The sequence below is a fragment of the Taudactylus pleione genome, unplaced genomic scaffold (assembly GCF_031769625.1).
Source record: "Taudactylus pleione unplaced genomic scaffold, aTauple2 ptg000685l, whole genome shotgun sequence".
Taxonomy (NCBI): Eukaryota; Metazoa; Chordata; class Amphibia; order Anura; family Myobatrachidae; genus Taudactylus; species Taudactylus pleione.
Window position 1 is genome coordinate 5,276,755 of NW_028285087.1, and position 15,980 is coordinate 5,292,734.

General features: G+C 51.9%; 1 protein-coding gene across 3 annotated transcripts; it reads left to right on the forward strand.

Moving 5' to 3' along the window:
* The first annotated feature begins 1,225 nt into the window (after positions 1–1,225).
* Positions 1,226–11,772, forward strand: CDCA3 (cell division cycle associated 3). Of its 3 annotated transcripts, none has more exons than XM_088456065.1 (6): positions 1,226–1,315; positions 2,487–2,637; positions 9,653–9,782; positions 9,902–10,189; positions 10,352–10,470; positions 11,460–11,772. In XM_088456065.1, the coding sequence occupies exons 2-6, from the start codon at positions 2,518–2,520 to the stop codon at positions 11,577–11,579; spliced, it is 777 nt and encodes a 258-aa protein (XP_088312191.1). In that variant the 5' UTR covers positions 1,226–1,315; positions 2,487–2,517; the 3' UTR covers positions 11,580–11,772. The 3 variants fall into 3 exon arrangements, with proteins under 3 accessions (XP_088312191.1, XP_088312189.1, XP_088312190.1); XM_088456063.1 differs by lacking the exon at positions 1,226–1,315 and adding an exon at positions 1,322–1,442; XM_088456064.1 differs by lacking the exon at positions 1,226–1,315 and adding an exon at positions 1,451–1,514.
* Positions 11,773–15,980: the final 4,208 nt, after the last annotated feature.

The following is a 15,980-nucleotide window of genomic DNA, read 5'->3' on the forward strand; positions in this document are numbered from 1 at the left end:
AATGGAACGGGTCATGTTGGAGGGTCTGAGGACCTCATTTAGAGTCGGTCGTTGCGGCCGCACGGTCGTAAGGGAAAAGGGGCCGGATATGCAAATTATGCCCTCGGAAGTTGCGTCCTTAAGATCGGATCGTTAGCTGGCCGACCAAGGGGAGGATGCGTCCGTAAGCAAAAAATACGCCCCCTTCTCGTACGCATTACACGTCACCTCCGGGCATATAAGGATTAATCGAGACCATCGGTAACCATCGAATCTGGTCGTAGAGCTTAAGGTTGACCATACCATCTCTTATGCACTACGATCAGGTCAGTGTACAAACCTCCCATGTCACGTGTGCCATGACACTACTTTGTTAATTATACACTCCCATAAAACGCCGTTCGCATAATTAGGCACGCCTGCGTTCGGATCTCCACTCCCCCGTTTTCAAGCACCTTCCCCTGTTACCACCCACAAACGCCTCATTCTGTCACTCAAACTACCGACCTGGCTGTGTTCAAGGAGAGAGAAATTTGTGATCGTAGCAGCTAGTTTGCGCACGCGCACTGCGAACTTTACGCATGCGCAGTTTAGCGAACATCGGTGGCATACGACTGTGCGGCCGCTACGACCGACTCTGAATGAGGTCCAGAGTATGCAATATGCTAATTATTGTATATGAGCTGCTGTGCCCGTTATTACATTTTATTAAGTTGTGCTGTTTGCAATTTAAATACTCCTATTTAATATTATTAATAATAATAATAATATTATTATTAATAATATAATAATAATAATACGCAGAATAAGAATGAGGGGTAAAAAATGCATTCTACAGGAAGGAGCAGAAGAATTTTATTGTACAGTTGTTCATTACTGGAAAATAAGGACATTTCAAATTCCAGGGACAAATAAAGCTTTAAACTCTGGAAAGCCCACTGGAAATTATTATTATGGATATTTTTGCAAACTTATCAGTTGTAAGAAGATAGTCATTTTTTTTTGTATGAAAAAACATAAACTCATTATGTCCCCGTTATTGGAGCCATTTTGCTGGTGGCAACGGCTTCGCCTGCAACTGACTTTGGTCTCCTCAATAATGGCCGCCGCAGTACTCCAAAAAGTTTTGCTCTCTAACTGGCTGAATGGAAGGAACGCTCATTGGCTGTTCTTTGATAACAACTAAACGGGCAGTGCAATAAGTGTAAGCATCGACCAAGAGCTGTTTCATTGACGCCAACACTAACCAATCACCGGCTAGTATAGCAGCCAACGACTGGCTTCTGAGGAATACAATTGGCGGGTACACGGAGGCGGGACAGTACACCGCCAATCGGTGAGGCGAGACCCGTGATTGGCTGTGGCGGGGAGTTTGAATGTTGCGGTTGAGCTGGGGTCAGCAGCAGCTGTGTGAGTCTGACTCTGGCTGACGCTGCGGGATCGCGGATCCGGGGAAGCGACAGGTATGATGCGTGTTATGTGGGTGCTGGTGATTTGCACAGGGTCAGGTCACAGGTGCGCTGATCGGTGTCCAGGTAGGTCCTGTAGTGCGGGTGAGCTGTTGGGCACAGGGTGTGAAGGGGCATGAGAGAGCTTGGGCACAGGATATGAGGAAGCTGGGGCACAGGGAGTGAGGGGCACAGCTTGAGGGAGCTGGGGCATGGGGTGTCGATATAGTAGGGGGGCAGATGGAACAGTAGGGAGATATATAGTAGGGGGGGCAGATGGAACAGTAGGGAGATATATAGTAGGGGGGGCAGATGGAACAGTAGGGAGATATATAGTAGGGGGGGCAGATGGAACAGTAGGGAGATATATAGTAGGGGGGGCAGATGGAACAGTAGGGAGATATATAGTAGGGGGGGCAGATGGAACAGTAGGGAGATATATAGTAGGGGGGGCAGATGGAACAGTAGGGAGATATATAGTAGGGGGGGGGCAGATGGAATAATAGGCTGTACAGAGTATATGATAGAGGGGCAGATGGTACAGTAGGGTGTAGAGATTTGGTTGGGAGGCAGATGGAATAATAGGCTGTACAGAGTATATGATAGAGGGGCAGATGGAACAGTAGGGTGTAGAGATTTGGTTGGGAGGCAGATGGAATAATAGGCTGTACAGAGTATATGATAGAGGGGCAGATGGAACAGTAGGGTGTAGTAGAGATATGGTGGAATGTTTGGGAAAGTATGGTGTAGGGGGAGCTGGAACACGGTGTAGAGCAATTAGGGTCCCCCCCCCCCCCCCGGTTGCCTGTGCTTCCTATTGTTACACCCCTGGACGGACGAGAGTTGTATGTTTAATGCAGCTGGCTTTAGGCCTAGGATATGAATTTGTTAAATGCCGTCAGTGTTATCAATATACTAGTTGTATCTGCATATACACATTGAGTGTTGCACTTTGCTGTAGTGTTACATTGGTAACTTATAACTGCCTGAACGTATGTTTTTAGAGGCGGATGAATGTGTTTACTTGATCCTAACAATGGACTCTCTCTTCAAATCCAGACTTGTCTCATTGGTTTGTACCTTTTCTAACATGGGAATAACAGAGTCCAAAATGCAGACAACTCCGTCACGTCCTCTGCGGAATCTCCATCTGTCACATGTGACTGACCCCCGCTCTCCTACTGCAGGAATCACGAGGACGCCCATTGAGGTGGGTGTAGCATGATCCTGATGAAAATAATTCTCCAGTTGGGAGTAAATTGGCCAAACTACATAGAAGTCTAATTTGCAGTTTTACAGGATCACAGTTGGGATTTATTTATACAGCAGAATAGGATGGAACAAAGGTCCCCGAGCATCTCACTTTCTGTGTTAATGTCTAACTACTGTAACTCAACCCAGTTCTCATACTAAGGGGGGAATTTAATTACTAGAGATATGCTGCAATGCTCGCTGCACGTATCGTCCGTTTACATTACTCCCAAAAGGTTTTGCTGCGCATCTCTAGGGGGGTACAAGGTAAAAACGTGTGATTTTGATGGAGGAGATGTGTATTTCCAGAACGTCACATCAGGGCCATCGCGCTGAATTGAATCGCCCCCTTATGATTATAGATCACATAACTTGTGTGATCAGGGAAGCAGCTTAATCTATATAAAGTGAGGATTAATGTGTCATTTAGGCGTGTGGTCTCTTTACAGTGTTGCGCAGGTTGATTAGGACAAAGTACTTTTTTTTTTTGTGGATTTAAAGTTGGCACTAGAAAAAGTGCATAACACGGGGTGTTCATCATATTGCTGATTCTATTGGGATCAGTACATCTAGTGTTTCAAGAAAGCTTAAAAATTGCAGCGAAATTATGTTCATGTCTACGGAAGGGGAAATGTAAAATACACAGAACTGACAAACTATTGATTAGAAAAACGGTTATATTTCTACTTCAGGGTCCATAGGGGGTCCACAGGGTTGACCTTGGGGTTATAGCTGGAACAGGATCCATGGGCACCACACAGTTAAGCTTTTAGCTCCCAGGATGCACTTGGGTCCTCCTCTATACCCCGCCCCCGAGCCACAGGCACCTCAGTGTAAGCTGGTGCCCGGCCGGAGTCGGTCACCGCGCAGGGGGGCTGCAGGAGCAGCCCCCAAAAGCTTTTATTTTAAGTTAAATTTTATTTATTTTTAATCTATTTTTACTACAGACGGCAGCGAAGGGCTGTCTGTACAGACGCCCACGCTGCCGCTCTGATCCCCGACTGGCGCCGCAACGCCAGTACTGATCTGGGGATCGCGGCGGGAGGGCAGAGTCCGTACTAGCCGGACTCTGTCTACCTCCCAGGACTGCTGCCGGAGTCGCCGGGGATTCAGGTAAGCCGCGCGTCGCTGGCTAGCGGCGGCGCGCGGAATGCCTTAAATGCAGTCCTTTAGCCTCCGGTCCGGGGGACAGACCGGAGGCTGCTGGCAGTGGCGGCGGGCCCCCCCATAACCCGTGGGACCACTAGACCACCAGGGATAACCGGCAAGCGGGAAGCCAGCATCCCTGGGGTTAATGGCCAGCCAGGGGAGGAAGCCTTCCCTGTCAGCGGCTCCTCCCCTCAGCTCAGCGCGCCTTTCAGCACGCAGTCTGGCGTCGCTGAGCTGCAGATTCCTCGGCCACTCCTCCTCTGAGGTCTCCAGCGGCCATTTTCCCAGTGGCAGCGCAGATCTCAGGGAGCACGCGGACCGGTCCCCCTGTGTACCTCTCCCCTGATTAAGGACAGCGTACACAGCACTATAGCCCTCCCAGACACTGAATCTGGGCAGGTTGATTGTAGTGTAAAGGTGCAGTGAGTATATCTTCCTGAATGGTATGTGACTTTTTGCTAGTGCTGCCGTCTGTGCTTATTTTCCGCTTACTGTCAGCTTATACCTATCCCTTTACTTCTCCTACAAGCCCTGCAGGTGTGTGGGGGAGGGGCGTTTCTACTGACCTCACTTATATAGATCACGTATTTGTGAGGTCCGTCACATACAGTTGTGTGCTACTCAGTGCCATATTGTGGGCTGTTGTTCAGCACACCGGTGAGTGCGTTTTACTTCTACCCTGGTGCCAGATATATAATATATTCTGTCATGTCAGACGAGGAGGTTGAGCGCTCAGTGGCTCCGGTGTTGGCCTCCTGCGGACGCTGTTCTGCAGGAGTAGATAGGGAGGATTTGTCACAGGATGGCCTGTGTAGTCGATGCCAGGTGGCTCCTGGCCCATCCAGACCTTCTCTGACGCAGGAACCACCGTGGGCGATGTTTTCTCAAGTGCTGGTGTCTATTGCGGACCATCTGTCGGTCCCGACTGCTCTCCCTACTAGGGCGGTGCCCCAGCCGACCATCCCCCATTCCCCGGGTGTCCCGCAGTTATTGCGGAGTCCCCCTGGGTCTCAATCAGTAGGTCCCTATGCGGGGTTGCCTAGGTATATACAGGCTTCCCCTGTGCCGCAGCAGCCTGTGGTACCTTTTCAGGCCCCTATGGCGACGCCTCCACCATGGGTGGATGTGCTCTCCAACTCCGTGCAAAATTTGGCGGCCGCTTCCTCGGCTTTTCAGTCAATGTTGCAGACTGACATGCCTTCTAGGATTTCTAAACGCCCACTCATGACACGGGCTGCTCAGGTATCGGACTCAGAGGGTTCCTCAGATGATGGGGAGGTCCCTGATGACACTGACTCGGACGCCTCGGTCCAGGAAATGGATACCAAGTCGTCCATTAATGTGCGAGCACTAGTTAGGGCGGTGCGAGCTATTCTTCTTATAGAGGATGAGGCACCGGTTCCTAGGTCGAAGTTTCCTAGTTTCAAAAAAACTAAGGTGGCTTCTGCGGTGTTTCCCCTGTCGGATCAGTTGACGGATCATATGGCGGTAGCTTGGCAGGCGCCCAGTAAGAGATTCCTTCCTCAGAAGCGGTTGGCTTCTAATTACCCCTTCCCTGAGGCACATTGTAAAAAATGGGAAACTCCACCGGCGGTGGATTCCCATGTCACCCGTTTAACTCGGGGCGCCACCTTACCATTACCGTCGATATCCTCGCTGAAGGATCCCACGGACAGGAAAGTTGAGACTTGCTTAAAGTCTATTTACTCCCTCTCCGGGGCGGTGGCCCGACCGTCCATGGCCATTTCCTGGGTGGCCAAGGCCATTGAGGGGTGGGCCAATGCATTGGAAGATACCTTCCCGGACGACGCTCCGGATGTCCAGCGGGCGTTGTTGGGACAGATGAGGGACGCCGCTTCTTACATTGGAGAAGCTTCTTTAGATGCTAGTCTGCTGACCTCGCGGGTATCGGCTGCAGCGGTGTCTGCCCGCCGATCCTTATGGTTGCGGTCCTGGAGAGCGGACTCTGATTCAAAGAAAGGTCTGGAGGCCTTACCTTTCAATGGGGAATTACTATTTGGTCCGGACTTGGACAAAATAGTGGACACCCTGGCTAAATCCAAGTCGGCCTTCCTCCCTTCGGCGGCACTGCCTGCTAAGGTTCGGAGTTCGGCTTTTCGTTCCTTTCGGGTTCAGGGTAAGGCGAAAGGTCAGTCCTTCCCGAGACAGTCTGCGAGTAAGACGGCCTCTAAACCCAAGAAGCAAGCCTGGAGTGCTCGGCGCCCTTCTTCCAAGCAGGAAGATAAACCTACGGCCTGATGGGACGGGCCTCCCTCTGGGGGACCTCAGAGTGGGAGGCCGACTTCTTCTATTTGCCCAGTGCTGGCACAATACCACCACGGATGCCTGGGTTCGAGAAGTGGTCTCCCAGGGGTACGCCCTGTCTTTTCGGCACAGACCACCCCACCAGTTTTTCTGCACAAGTCCTTCTCAGAACAAGACCAAGGCGTTACAGGTTCAGGAGGCTATAGAGTCCTTGCTGAAAGCAGGGGTCATTGTTCCCGTTCCTCTATCACAACGAGGGACGGGGTATTATTCGTCTCTGTTTCTGGTGCAGAAACCCAATGGTTCTCATCGCCCTATCCTCAACTTGAAGTCTCTGAACAAATTCCTCAGAGTTCCCAAGTTCAGGATGGAAACGTTACGTTCCATCATTCTGGCGATGGAACCGGGGGATTACATGGTGTCCCTGGACATCCAGGACGCCTACCTCCATGTTCCGATAGCATCTTCACACCAGCGGTATCTGAGGTTCGCTATCCTTCAACACCACTATCAGTTCCGGGCGCTACCCTTTGGTCTCTCCACGGCACCGAGGGTGTTCACGAAGATTATGGCGGTCATGGCCGCACATCTTCGGAACCAGAATGTACGGCTGCTGCCGTACCTGGACGACCTCCTGTTGCTGGCGAGCTCCCCGGAGGTACTGCTTCAACATCTCCACCTGACGATCGCTTGCCTGCAAGCACACGGGTGGTTGATAAATTGGAAAAAGTCCTCTCTGATTCCATCACAGCGGATGGTTCATTTGGGAGCCCTGCTGGATTCGCGTCAGCAAAGGATCTTCCTGACTCCGGAGAAGGTCGCCTCACTACAGCTGCAGATACGCAGTTGCCTGAGCCGTTGCCGCCTGTCGGTCCATTCGGCTATGAGAGTTCTGGGGTCCATGGTGTCGACATTCGACATGGTGGAATTTGCCCAGTTCCATTCCCGGCCCCTGCAGGGGCTGATTCTATCAGAATGGAACGGGTTACCTCACCGGATCCGCTCTCAGGTGCTGGTGTTGTCTCCGGACGTTCGGCTATCTTTGGCTTGGTGGCTTCAGACAGCTCATCTGGTCGAGGGGCGCCCATTTTGGATCCCGGACTGGGTCCTGCTCACGACGGATGCCAGTCTCCGGGGTTGGGGGGCAGTGACCGGCTCTTTGTCGCTTCAGGGTCGTTGGTCAGCGGAAGAAGCACTTCTCCCCATCAACATCCTGGAACTGCGGGCAGTATACAAGGCCCTGCAGTCGTCCGGCCCCGCTCTTCACGGAAGGGCGGTACAGGTGCAGTCCGACAACGCCACCACGGTGGCGTATATCAATCACCAAGGCGGAACTCGCAGTCAGGCAGCGATGTCGGAGGTGTCTCGTATCCTGTCTTGGGCGGAGAGTCACATTCCAGCGATCTCGGCGGTCTTCATCCCCGGAGTCCTCAATTGGGAGGCGGACTTCCTCAGCCGTCACGACGTGCATCCCGGGGAATGGTCGCTTCACCCAGAGGTGTTTCAGCTACTCGTGGACAGGTGGGGACTGCCGGAGCTGGACTTGATGGCCTCCCGTCACAATCACAAGTTGCCCGTTTACGGGTCAAGGACAAGAGACGCAGGTGCAAGTCTGGTGGACGCGCTGTCGGTGACATGGACGTTTCGCCTGGCGTATCTGTTTCCTCCGATATCCCTGCTTCCTCGGGTTCTGTGGAAATTCAAGCAGGACGGCGGCATGCTCGTGCTGGTAGCTCCGGCGTGGCCCAGACGTCCTTGGTACTCCGATCTCAGGAGCCTCTCCATCGACGCTCCGTACCTTCTTCCTCAACGCCGGGACCTGTTGTCTCAGGGGCCCTGCCTTTACCCGGATCTGGGTCGGCTGTCTTTGACGGCGTGGCTCTTGAGACAGCCGTCTTGAGGTCTCGGGGCTTCTCCAGTTCGGTTATTGGTACGATGCTCAGGGCACGCAAGCCTGCTTCAGCACGGATTTATCACAGAGTGTGGCACACTTACTTTCAGTGGTGTGAGTCCAGACTTTATGATCCTCAGGTGTTCCGAGTTTCTAGGATCTTGGAATTTCTTCAGTCAGGATTGGATCTCGGCTTACGCCTTGCATCTCTGAAGGTTCATGTGTCCGCCTTGTCCGTGTGGTTTCAACGGCGGATTGCAATACTACCAGACGTTCACACCTTTTTCCAAGGTGTTCTCAGGATCCAGCCTCCCTTTGTGCCTCCTGTGGCTCCTTGGGACTTGGCGGTGGTGCTACGGGTCCTGCAGGGTCCTCCGTTTGAGCCTCTTGAGGCGGTGGAGCTCAAGTGGCTGACATTTAAGACGGTTTTTCTCCTGGCAATTGCTTCGGCCAGGAGGGTGTCTGAATTGGGGGCGCTTTCCTGTCGCCCTCCTTTCCTGATTTTTCACCAGGACAGAGCGGTGCTCCGCACTCGTCCTGAGTTTTTGCCCAAAGTGGTCTCGAAGTTCCATATTAATCAGGAACTTGTTGTGCCAGCTTTTCAGTCCCCTGATCTTTCAGCTGGTGAGACTTCCTTAGATGTGGTCCGGGCGCTTAGAATTTATGTAGACCGGACGGCTTCGGTTAGGAAGTCTGATTCCTTGTTTATCCTCTTTGGTTTTCACAAGAGGGGTTGGCCTGCCAACGAACAAACGTTAGCCCGTTGGCTTCGTTCCGTTATTTGTGAGGCTTATGCACAGGAGGGCTTACCTGTGCCAGCCTCTGTTAAGGCTCATTCCACTCGTTCTGTGGGTCCCTCTTAGGCTGCTAGACGTGGCGCTTCTGCTGTTCAGCTGTGTAGGGCGGCCACTTGGTCTTCTATTCAAACGTTTTTGAGGTTCTATGCGTTTGACACCTTTGCCTCTCAGGATGCATCCTTTGGGCGCCGGGTACTCCTTTCAGCACAGGAGCGTCCCCGCCCTTAGTTGTACTGCTTTGGGACATCCCCAAGGTCAACCCTGTGGACCCCCTATGGACCCTGAAGTAGAAAACAAGAGATATGGTAAGAACTTACCTTTGTTATCTCTGTTTCTACGAAGTCCATAGGGTCCACAGGGCGCCCGCCCTGACGCACCTGGCTTCAAATGGGCTGTGTGGCTGGTCACCGGTTTTCCGTCTCCTATTGCTGTGAGTATGGTTTCTTGTGTGTTCCAGTCTTCCTTCTCTCTGTTCCATATTCTCCTCCGGCCTAGGCTGCTTACCAACTGAGGTGCCTGTGGCTCGGGGGCGGGGTATAGAGGAGGACCCAAGTGCATCCTGGGAGCTAAAAGCTTAACTGTGTGGTGCCCATGGATCCTGTTCCAGCTATAACCCCAAGGTCAACCCTGTGGACCCTATGGACTTCGTAGAAACAGAGATAACAAAGGTAAGTTCTTACCATATCTCTTGTTATATCAATTAAACCAACAGGGATTTAGCAGCTGGTGGTCACTGACCGATCTCTGAGAGACGCAGGCTTTTTTTTTTTTTTCTTTGTGGTAAACAAAACTCTGGGGAAAAAACAAAAAATAGGCTTTGTCTGACTGAATATGCACACCACATATAGTGACCGGTCACGTGGCTTGTACAGGTTGGACATTCTTCACGGAGCAGTCCTTTGGTGGTAGAAGAGGAAGGAGTTGTAGAGCCCACGGTAACAAGTGACCCACGCTCCCCTACACAAGGAATTTTCCGCACCCCCTTGCGACAGTCTTTACATGGTGAGTGCAGTGCTAAATGTACTGCAGTGGGTGGATCTGTGTGGGGGAAAAAAAAAAAAAAGTGGGGGCGCATAGGAATTTGTGGGTAAGCGTGCCACTAATTATCTACTCCCCTTCAGCTTCCTTGAACCTTTTGGCCAAGCAGCTCAGTGAGGTGTTTGTAGCAGAGGATTCTGGGATAGAAGGAAGCCCTGCTGCTGCTACTGATGTGGAGGGTCCAGTTGCCATTTATGAAGACCAACCGGCGAGTGAAGCAGGACGCCCCCTTCCTGCCCCTGATGCTACGGAGCCAGAAGCAACAGAGGAACTAGTGGTCTTACCAATTATCCAACCTGTGGCCTCAGTAGATCTGACTCCACCTGTTCTCCAGCTACAGAATCCACGGGGCAAATCCCCACGTGCAGCAGGTGGGCCCACGACTAAGGAATTGTTTATAACTTTGTCATATTTGTGGTACATAGAAAGAGTTTGATGGCAAAAAATCGTGGCGGGTATGGATGCATAAACTGTCAAATCTTTACAGGGTGATCATGTCTGACAACTTCTCTTGTATCCCTATTTTTTTATAGGCGCAAAGAAAGTCCGCCAGCGCCCGAGGAAGACCTTGCTCACGGCTGCTCCTGGGCGTTCTCCGCTAAAGATCTTGCAGGAGGACAACTCCCCCAGCAACACTGTGCATGGCAGACCGGTAAGTAGAGCCCTCTCGCAGTGTCTCTTCCTCACAATATCCGCAGCTGCAGACAATGTTCATGCAGGTCATTATATACACCTTATACACACACAGCCTGCAGGTCATTTTATAATTTATCTTTAATTTTGTGCCTTAAGCAAAGTTTATGTACATTGAACCATCAAAAATCAAAGATTTCACTATTTCAGTCATGCTAAAAATATTTCGTATTTCGTAATATGGGAGACTCAACCTGTAATGATTGAGAGAACACATCCCCTATCCAATCTCTGTCTTACATTTAAAAAAAATATTTGCATTTTTCTAGATTTAAGGACTATTTTAGGTCCCTTGCGCAGTGTGTTTTTGTATTTTACTTTTTTTATTGAATCCTTTTTCACCTGGGGGGAAAAAAAAAGCATCTTAGTCGTAACGCAGTGCGATAAAGCAGATTCACGAGACTGCACTGATTAATTTGATATGCGACACTTGTATATCCGTGTGCGTCTGAGTCTGTATACAAAGCTGCAATGAATCGGCTGCTGCTTTTTTCCATGCCGCCTTCTGCTGTGATTCATATACTGATTGACTCAGTCGTATATCAAATGAATCGTCGTCTTGTGAAGTGATGCGCCAGTGCCGAGATAAAGAACCTATCAGTGCTGTGTTTTTTTTCTTTCCTTGTGAAGTGGTTTGTCGTATCCGATTGTGACTAAGTCGTACTGCACAGTCTAGTACCAGACCTGTGTTTATCCCTGAGGCCTGAATACTATAAACCAGTCCCACAGTCTGAGCACCGTCAGGGCAGGGTCCAGCCCTAGCCCGTCTCTCACCATGTGACCAGAGGGTGACGCAGCTGTGTTGTAGGTTACTTTATTCTTGGTTCAAAGGAGGGGTGGGGGGGTTAATTTAATTAGAGTGCAGTTGTGGTGGTCCGTCAGTATGTATTTGGGGATGCTCCGATGACCATCTACAGAGCCTGCTCACTCTCCCCAATCCTGTTGTAGGTGAAGATCTCCTTCCAGTCCGACCAGCCCTCGTCTCTGGGGAACACGAAGATTTTGCATAGCAGTTGGGAGATTTCACATAACAAGGAGAATGCTATGTACAACCACAGTGACAGCTGAGCCCCCGCCCGTTCCCACGTATAGAGGACACGTATATAATCTTATCTGGCTGGTGCTGGTATATTCTGCATGTCCCCCACCCTGTATACATGCTGCTATGTGCAGAACTCTCATGCACTACTTGTGTAAATATCGCTGCTCCTTCTTGTATGTGAATTTCTATGTTGGACAAATAATAAACATGATTTTATTACCAAGGTGTCTTTATGGGGGTGATAAAATGGGGGGGGGACACACAAATGTAGTGAAGTTTCCCTCTGTTCTCCTCTATACCAGTCCTGTTTCTTGCACTAAAACTGTTCCTCGGAAAGCGGCTGGTTCTGAGTAAACCTATTCTATTCTGATTGAAACATTTGTGTTAAAATACTGCATCCAACTGGGATCCTCCAAACAAGAGGACTTCAGTGCCGTCTTATGCTGGGCATACACTGCCAGATAAAATGTCTGTCGGACCGACAGACATTTTATCTGGCCGGCTGCCAGCCGCAGATGTCCGCGGCATACATTGTAAGAGAAATCTCAGAGTGTATAACCCGACATCGACGCTCCGCCCCTGGGGGAGGAGACATTTCCCTGTTCCTTCCGTAGGAAGGAACACAGGAAATGTCTGTCTGTCGGCTGCGCTGGGCATACACTGCCCGATGCGGCCGACAGTTTACCGGGTAATATCGCATCGGACGGGCATGCTGGACAATCCAGCATGCCCGACCGAGCAATATTTAACCCTCGGCCGCCCCCCCACGCTACAATTATCGTGGCGATCCGCCGATATCGGGCACACTTCTCAGCTTCTGTAGTCATTTAGAGTACAGGTGCGTTCAGCCTCTCTTGCTAGACATTTATGGGTACACTAATGAAGCAGGAGTGGCATTTCTGCCTGGGTAAAATGGTGATATTAAATGCAAAACACATTTCCAGCATTTATAATTTCTACTTCAGGGTCCATAGGGGGTCCACAGGGTTGACCTTGGGGTTATAGCTGGAACAGGATCCATGGGCACCACACAGTTAAGCTTTTAGCTCCCAGGATGCACTTGGGTCCTCCTCTATACCCCGCCCCCGAGCCACAGGCACCTCAGTGTAAGCTGGTGCCCGGCCGGAGTCGGTCACCGCGCAGGGGGGCTGCAGGAGCAGCCCCCAGAAGCTTTTTATTTTAAGTTAGATTTTATTTATTTTAATCTCTTTTTACTACAGACGGCAGCGAAGGGCTGTCTGTACAGACGCCCACGCTGCCGCTCTGATCACCGACTGGCGCCGCGACGCCAGTACTGATCTGGAGATCGTGGCGGGAGGGCAGAGTCCGTACTAGCCGGACTCTGTCTACCTCCCAGGACTGCTGCCGGAGTCGCCGGGGATTCAGGTAAGCCGCGCGTCGCTGGCTAGCGGCGGCGCGCGGAATGCCTTAAATGCAGTCCTTTAGCCTCCGGTCCTGGGGACAGACCGGAGGCTGCTGGCAGTGGCGGCGGGCCCCCCCCATAACCCGTGGGACCACTAGACCACCAGGGATAAAGGGGCAAGCGGGAAGCCAGCATCCCTGGGGTTATGGCCAGCCAGGGGAGGAAGCCTTCCCTGTCAGCGGCTCCTCCCCTCAGCTCAGCGCGCCTTTCAGCACGCAGTCTGGCGTCGCTGAGCTGCAGTTACACGGCCACTCCTCCTCTGAGGTCTCCAGCGGCCATTTTCCCAGTGGCAGCGCAGATCTCAGGGAGCACGCGGACCGGTCCCCCTGTGTACCTCTCCCCTGATTAAGAACAGCGTACACAGCACTATAGCCCTCCCAGACACTGAATCTGGGCAGGTTGATTGTAGTGTAAAGGTGCAGTGAGTATATCTTCCTGCATGGTATGTGACTTTTGCTAGTGCTGCCTGTCTGTGCTTATTTTCTACTTACTGTCAGCTTATACCTATCCCTTTACTTCTCCTACAAGCCCTACAGGTGTGTGGGGGAGGGGCGTTTCTACTGACCTCACTTATATAGATCACGTATTTGTGAGGTCCGTCACATACAGTTGTGTGCTACTCTGTGCCATATTGTGGGCTGTTGTTCAGCACACCGGTGAGTGCGTTTTACTTCTACCCTGGTGCCAGATATATAATATATTCTGTCATGTCAGACGAGGAGGTTGAGCGCTCAGTGGCTCCGGTGTTGGCCTCCTGCGGACGCTGTTCTGCAGGAGTAGATAGGGAGGATTTGTCACAGGATGGCCTGTGTAGTCGATGCCAGGTGGCTCCTGGCCCATCCAGACCTTCTCTGGCGCAGGAACCACCGTGGGCGATGTTTTCTCAAGTGCTGGTGTCTATTGCGGACCATCTGTCGGTCCCGACTGCTCTCCCTACTAGGGCGGTGCCCCAGCCGACCATCCCCCATTCCCCGGGTGTCCCGCAGTTATTGCGGAGTCCTCCTGGGTCTCAATCAGTAGGTCCCTATGCGGGGTTGCCTAGGTATATACAGGCTTCCCCTGTGCCGCAGCAGCCTGTGGTACCTTTTCAGGCCCCTATGGCGACTCCTCCACCATGGGTGGATGTGCTCTCCAACTCCGTGCAAAATTTGGCGGCCGCTTCCTCGGCTTTTCAGTCAATGTTGCAGACTGACATGCCTTCTAGGATTTCAAAACGCCCACTCATGACACGGGCTGCTCAGGTATCGGACTCAGAGGGTTCCTCAGATGATGGGGAGGTCCCTGATGACACTGACTCGGACGCCTCGGTCCATTAATGTGCGAGCACTAGTTAGGGCGGTGCGAGCTATTCTTCTTATAGAGGATGAGGCACCGGTTCCTAAGTCGAAGTTTCCTAGTTTCAAAAAAAACTAAGGTGGCTTTTGCGGTGTTTCCCCTGTCGGATCAGTTGACGGGTCATATGGCGGTAGCTTGGCAGGCGCCCAGTAAGAGATTCCTTCCTCAGAAGCGGTTGGCTTCTAATTACCCCTTCCCTGAAGCACATTGTAAAAAATGGGAAACTCCACCGGCGGTGGATTCCCATGTCACCCGTTTAACTCGGGGCGCCACCTTACCATTACCGTCGATATCCTCGCTGAAGGATCCCACGGACAGGAAAGTTGAGACTTGCTTAAAGTCTATTTACTCCCTCTCCGGGGCGGTGGCCCGACCGTCCATGGCCATCTCCTGGGTGGCCAAGGCCATTGAGGGGTGGGCCAATGCATTGGAAGATACCTTCCCAGACGACGCTCCGGATGTCCAGCGGGCGTTGTTGGGACAAATGAGGGACGCTGCTTCTTACATTGGTGAAGCTTCTTTAGATGCTAGTCTGCTGACCTCGCGGGTATCGGCTGCAGCGGTGTCTGGCCGCCGATCCTTGTGGTTGCGGTCCTGGAGAGCGGACTCTGATTCAAATAAGGGTCCGGAGGCCTTACCTTTCAATGGGGAATTACTATTTGGTCCGGACTTGGACAAAATAGTGGACACCCTGGCTAAATCCAAGTCGGCCTTCCTCCCTTCGGCGGCACTGCCTGCTAAGGTTCGGAGTTCGGCTTTTCGTTCCTTTCGGGTTCAGGGTAAGGCGAAAGGTCAGTCCTTCCCGAGACAGTCTGCGAGTAAGACTGCCTCTAAACCCAAGAAGCAAGCCTGGAGTGCTCGGCGCCCTTCTTCCAAGCAGGAAGATAAACCTGCGGCCTGATGGGACGGGCCTCCCTCTGGGGGACCTCAGAGTGGGAGGCCGACTTCTTCTATTTGCCCAGTGCTGGCACAATACCACCACGGATGCCTGGGTTCGAGAAGTGGTCTCCCAGGGGTACGCCCTGTCTTTTCGGCACAGACCACCCCACCAGTTTTTCTGCACAAGTCCTTCTCAGGACAAGACCAAGGCGTTACAGGTTCAGGAGGCTATAGAGTCCTTGCTGAAAGCAGGGGTCATTGTTCCCGTTCCTCTATCACAACGAGGGACGGGGTATTATTCGTCTCTGTTTCTGGTGCAGAAACCCAATGGTTCTCATCGCCCTATCCTCAACTTGAAGTCTCTGAACAAATTCCTCAGAGTTCCCAAGTTCAGGATGGAAATGTTACGTTCCATCATTCTGGCGATGGAACCGGGGGATTACATGGTGTCCCTGGACATCCAGGACGCCTACCTCCATGTTCCCATAGCATCTTCACACCAGCGGTATCTGAGGTTCGCTATCCTTCAACACCACTATCAGTTCCGGGCGCTACCCTTTGGTCTCTCCACGGCACCGAGGGTGTTCACGAAGATTATGGCGGTCATGGCCGCACATCTTCGGAACCAGAATGTACGGCTGCTGCCGTATCTGGACGACCTCCTGTTGCTGGCGAGCTCCCCGGAGGTACTGCTTCAACATCTCCACCTGACGATCGCTTGCCTGCAAGCACACGGGTGGTTGATAAATTGGAAAAAGTCCTCCCTGATTCCATCACAGCGGATGGTTCA

Coding starts and splice junctions, on each gene's coding strand:
- CDCA3 (XM_088456065.1), top strand. CDS start 2,518: ATGGGAATAACAGAGTCCAAAATGCAGACAACTCCGTCACGTCCTCTG. Junction 2,638..9,652: donor TCACGAGGACGCCCATTGAG/GTGGGTGTAGCA, acceptor TGGCTTGTACAG/GTTGGACATTCTTCACGGAG. Junction 9,783..9,901: donor CTTGCGACAGTCTTTACATG/GTGAGTGCAGTG, acceptor ACTCCCCTTCAG/CTTCCTTGAACCTTTTGGCC.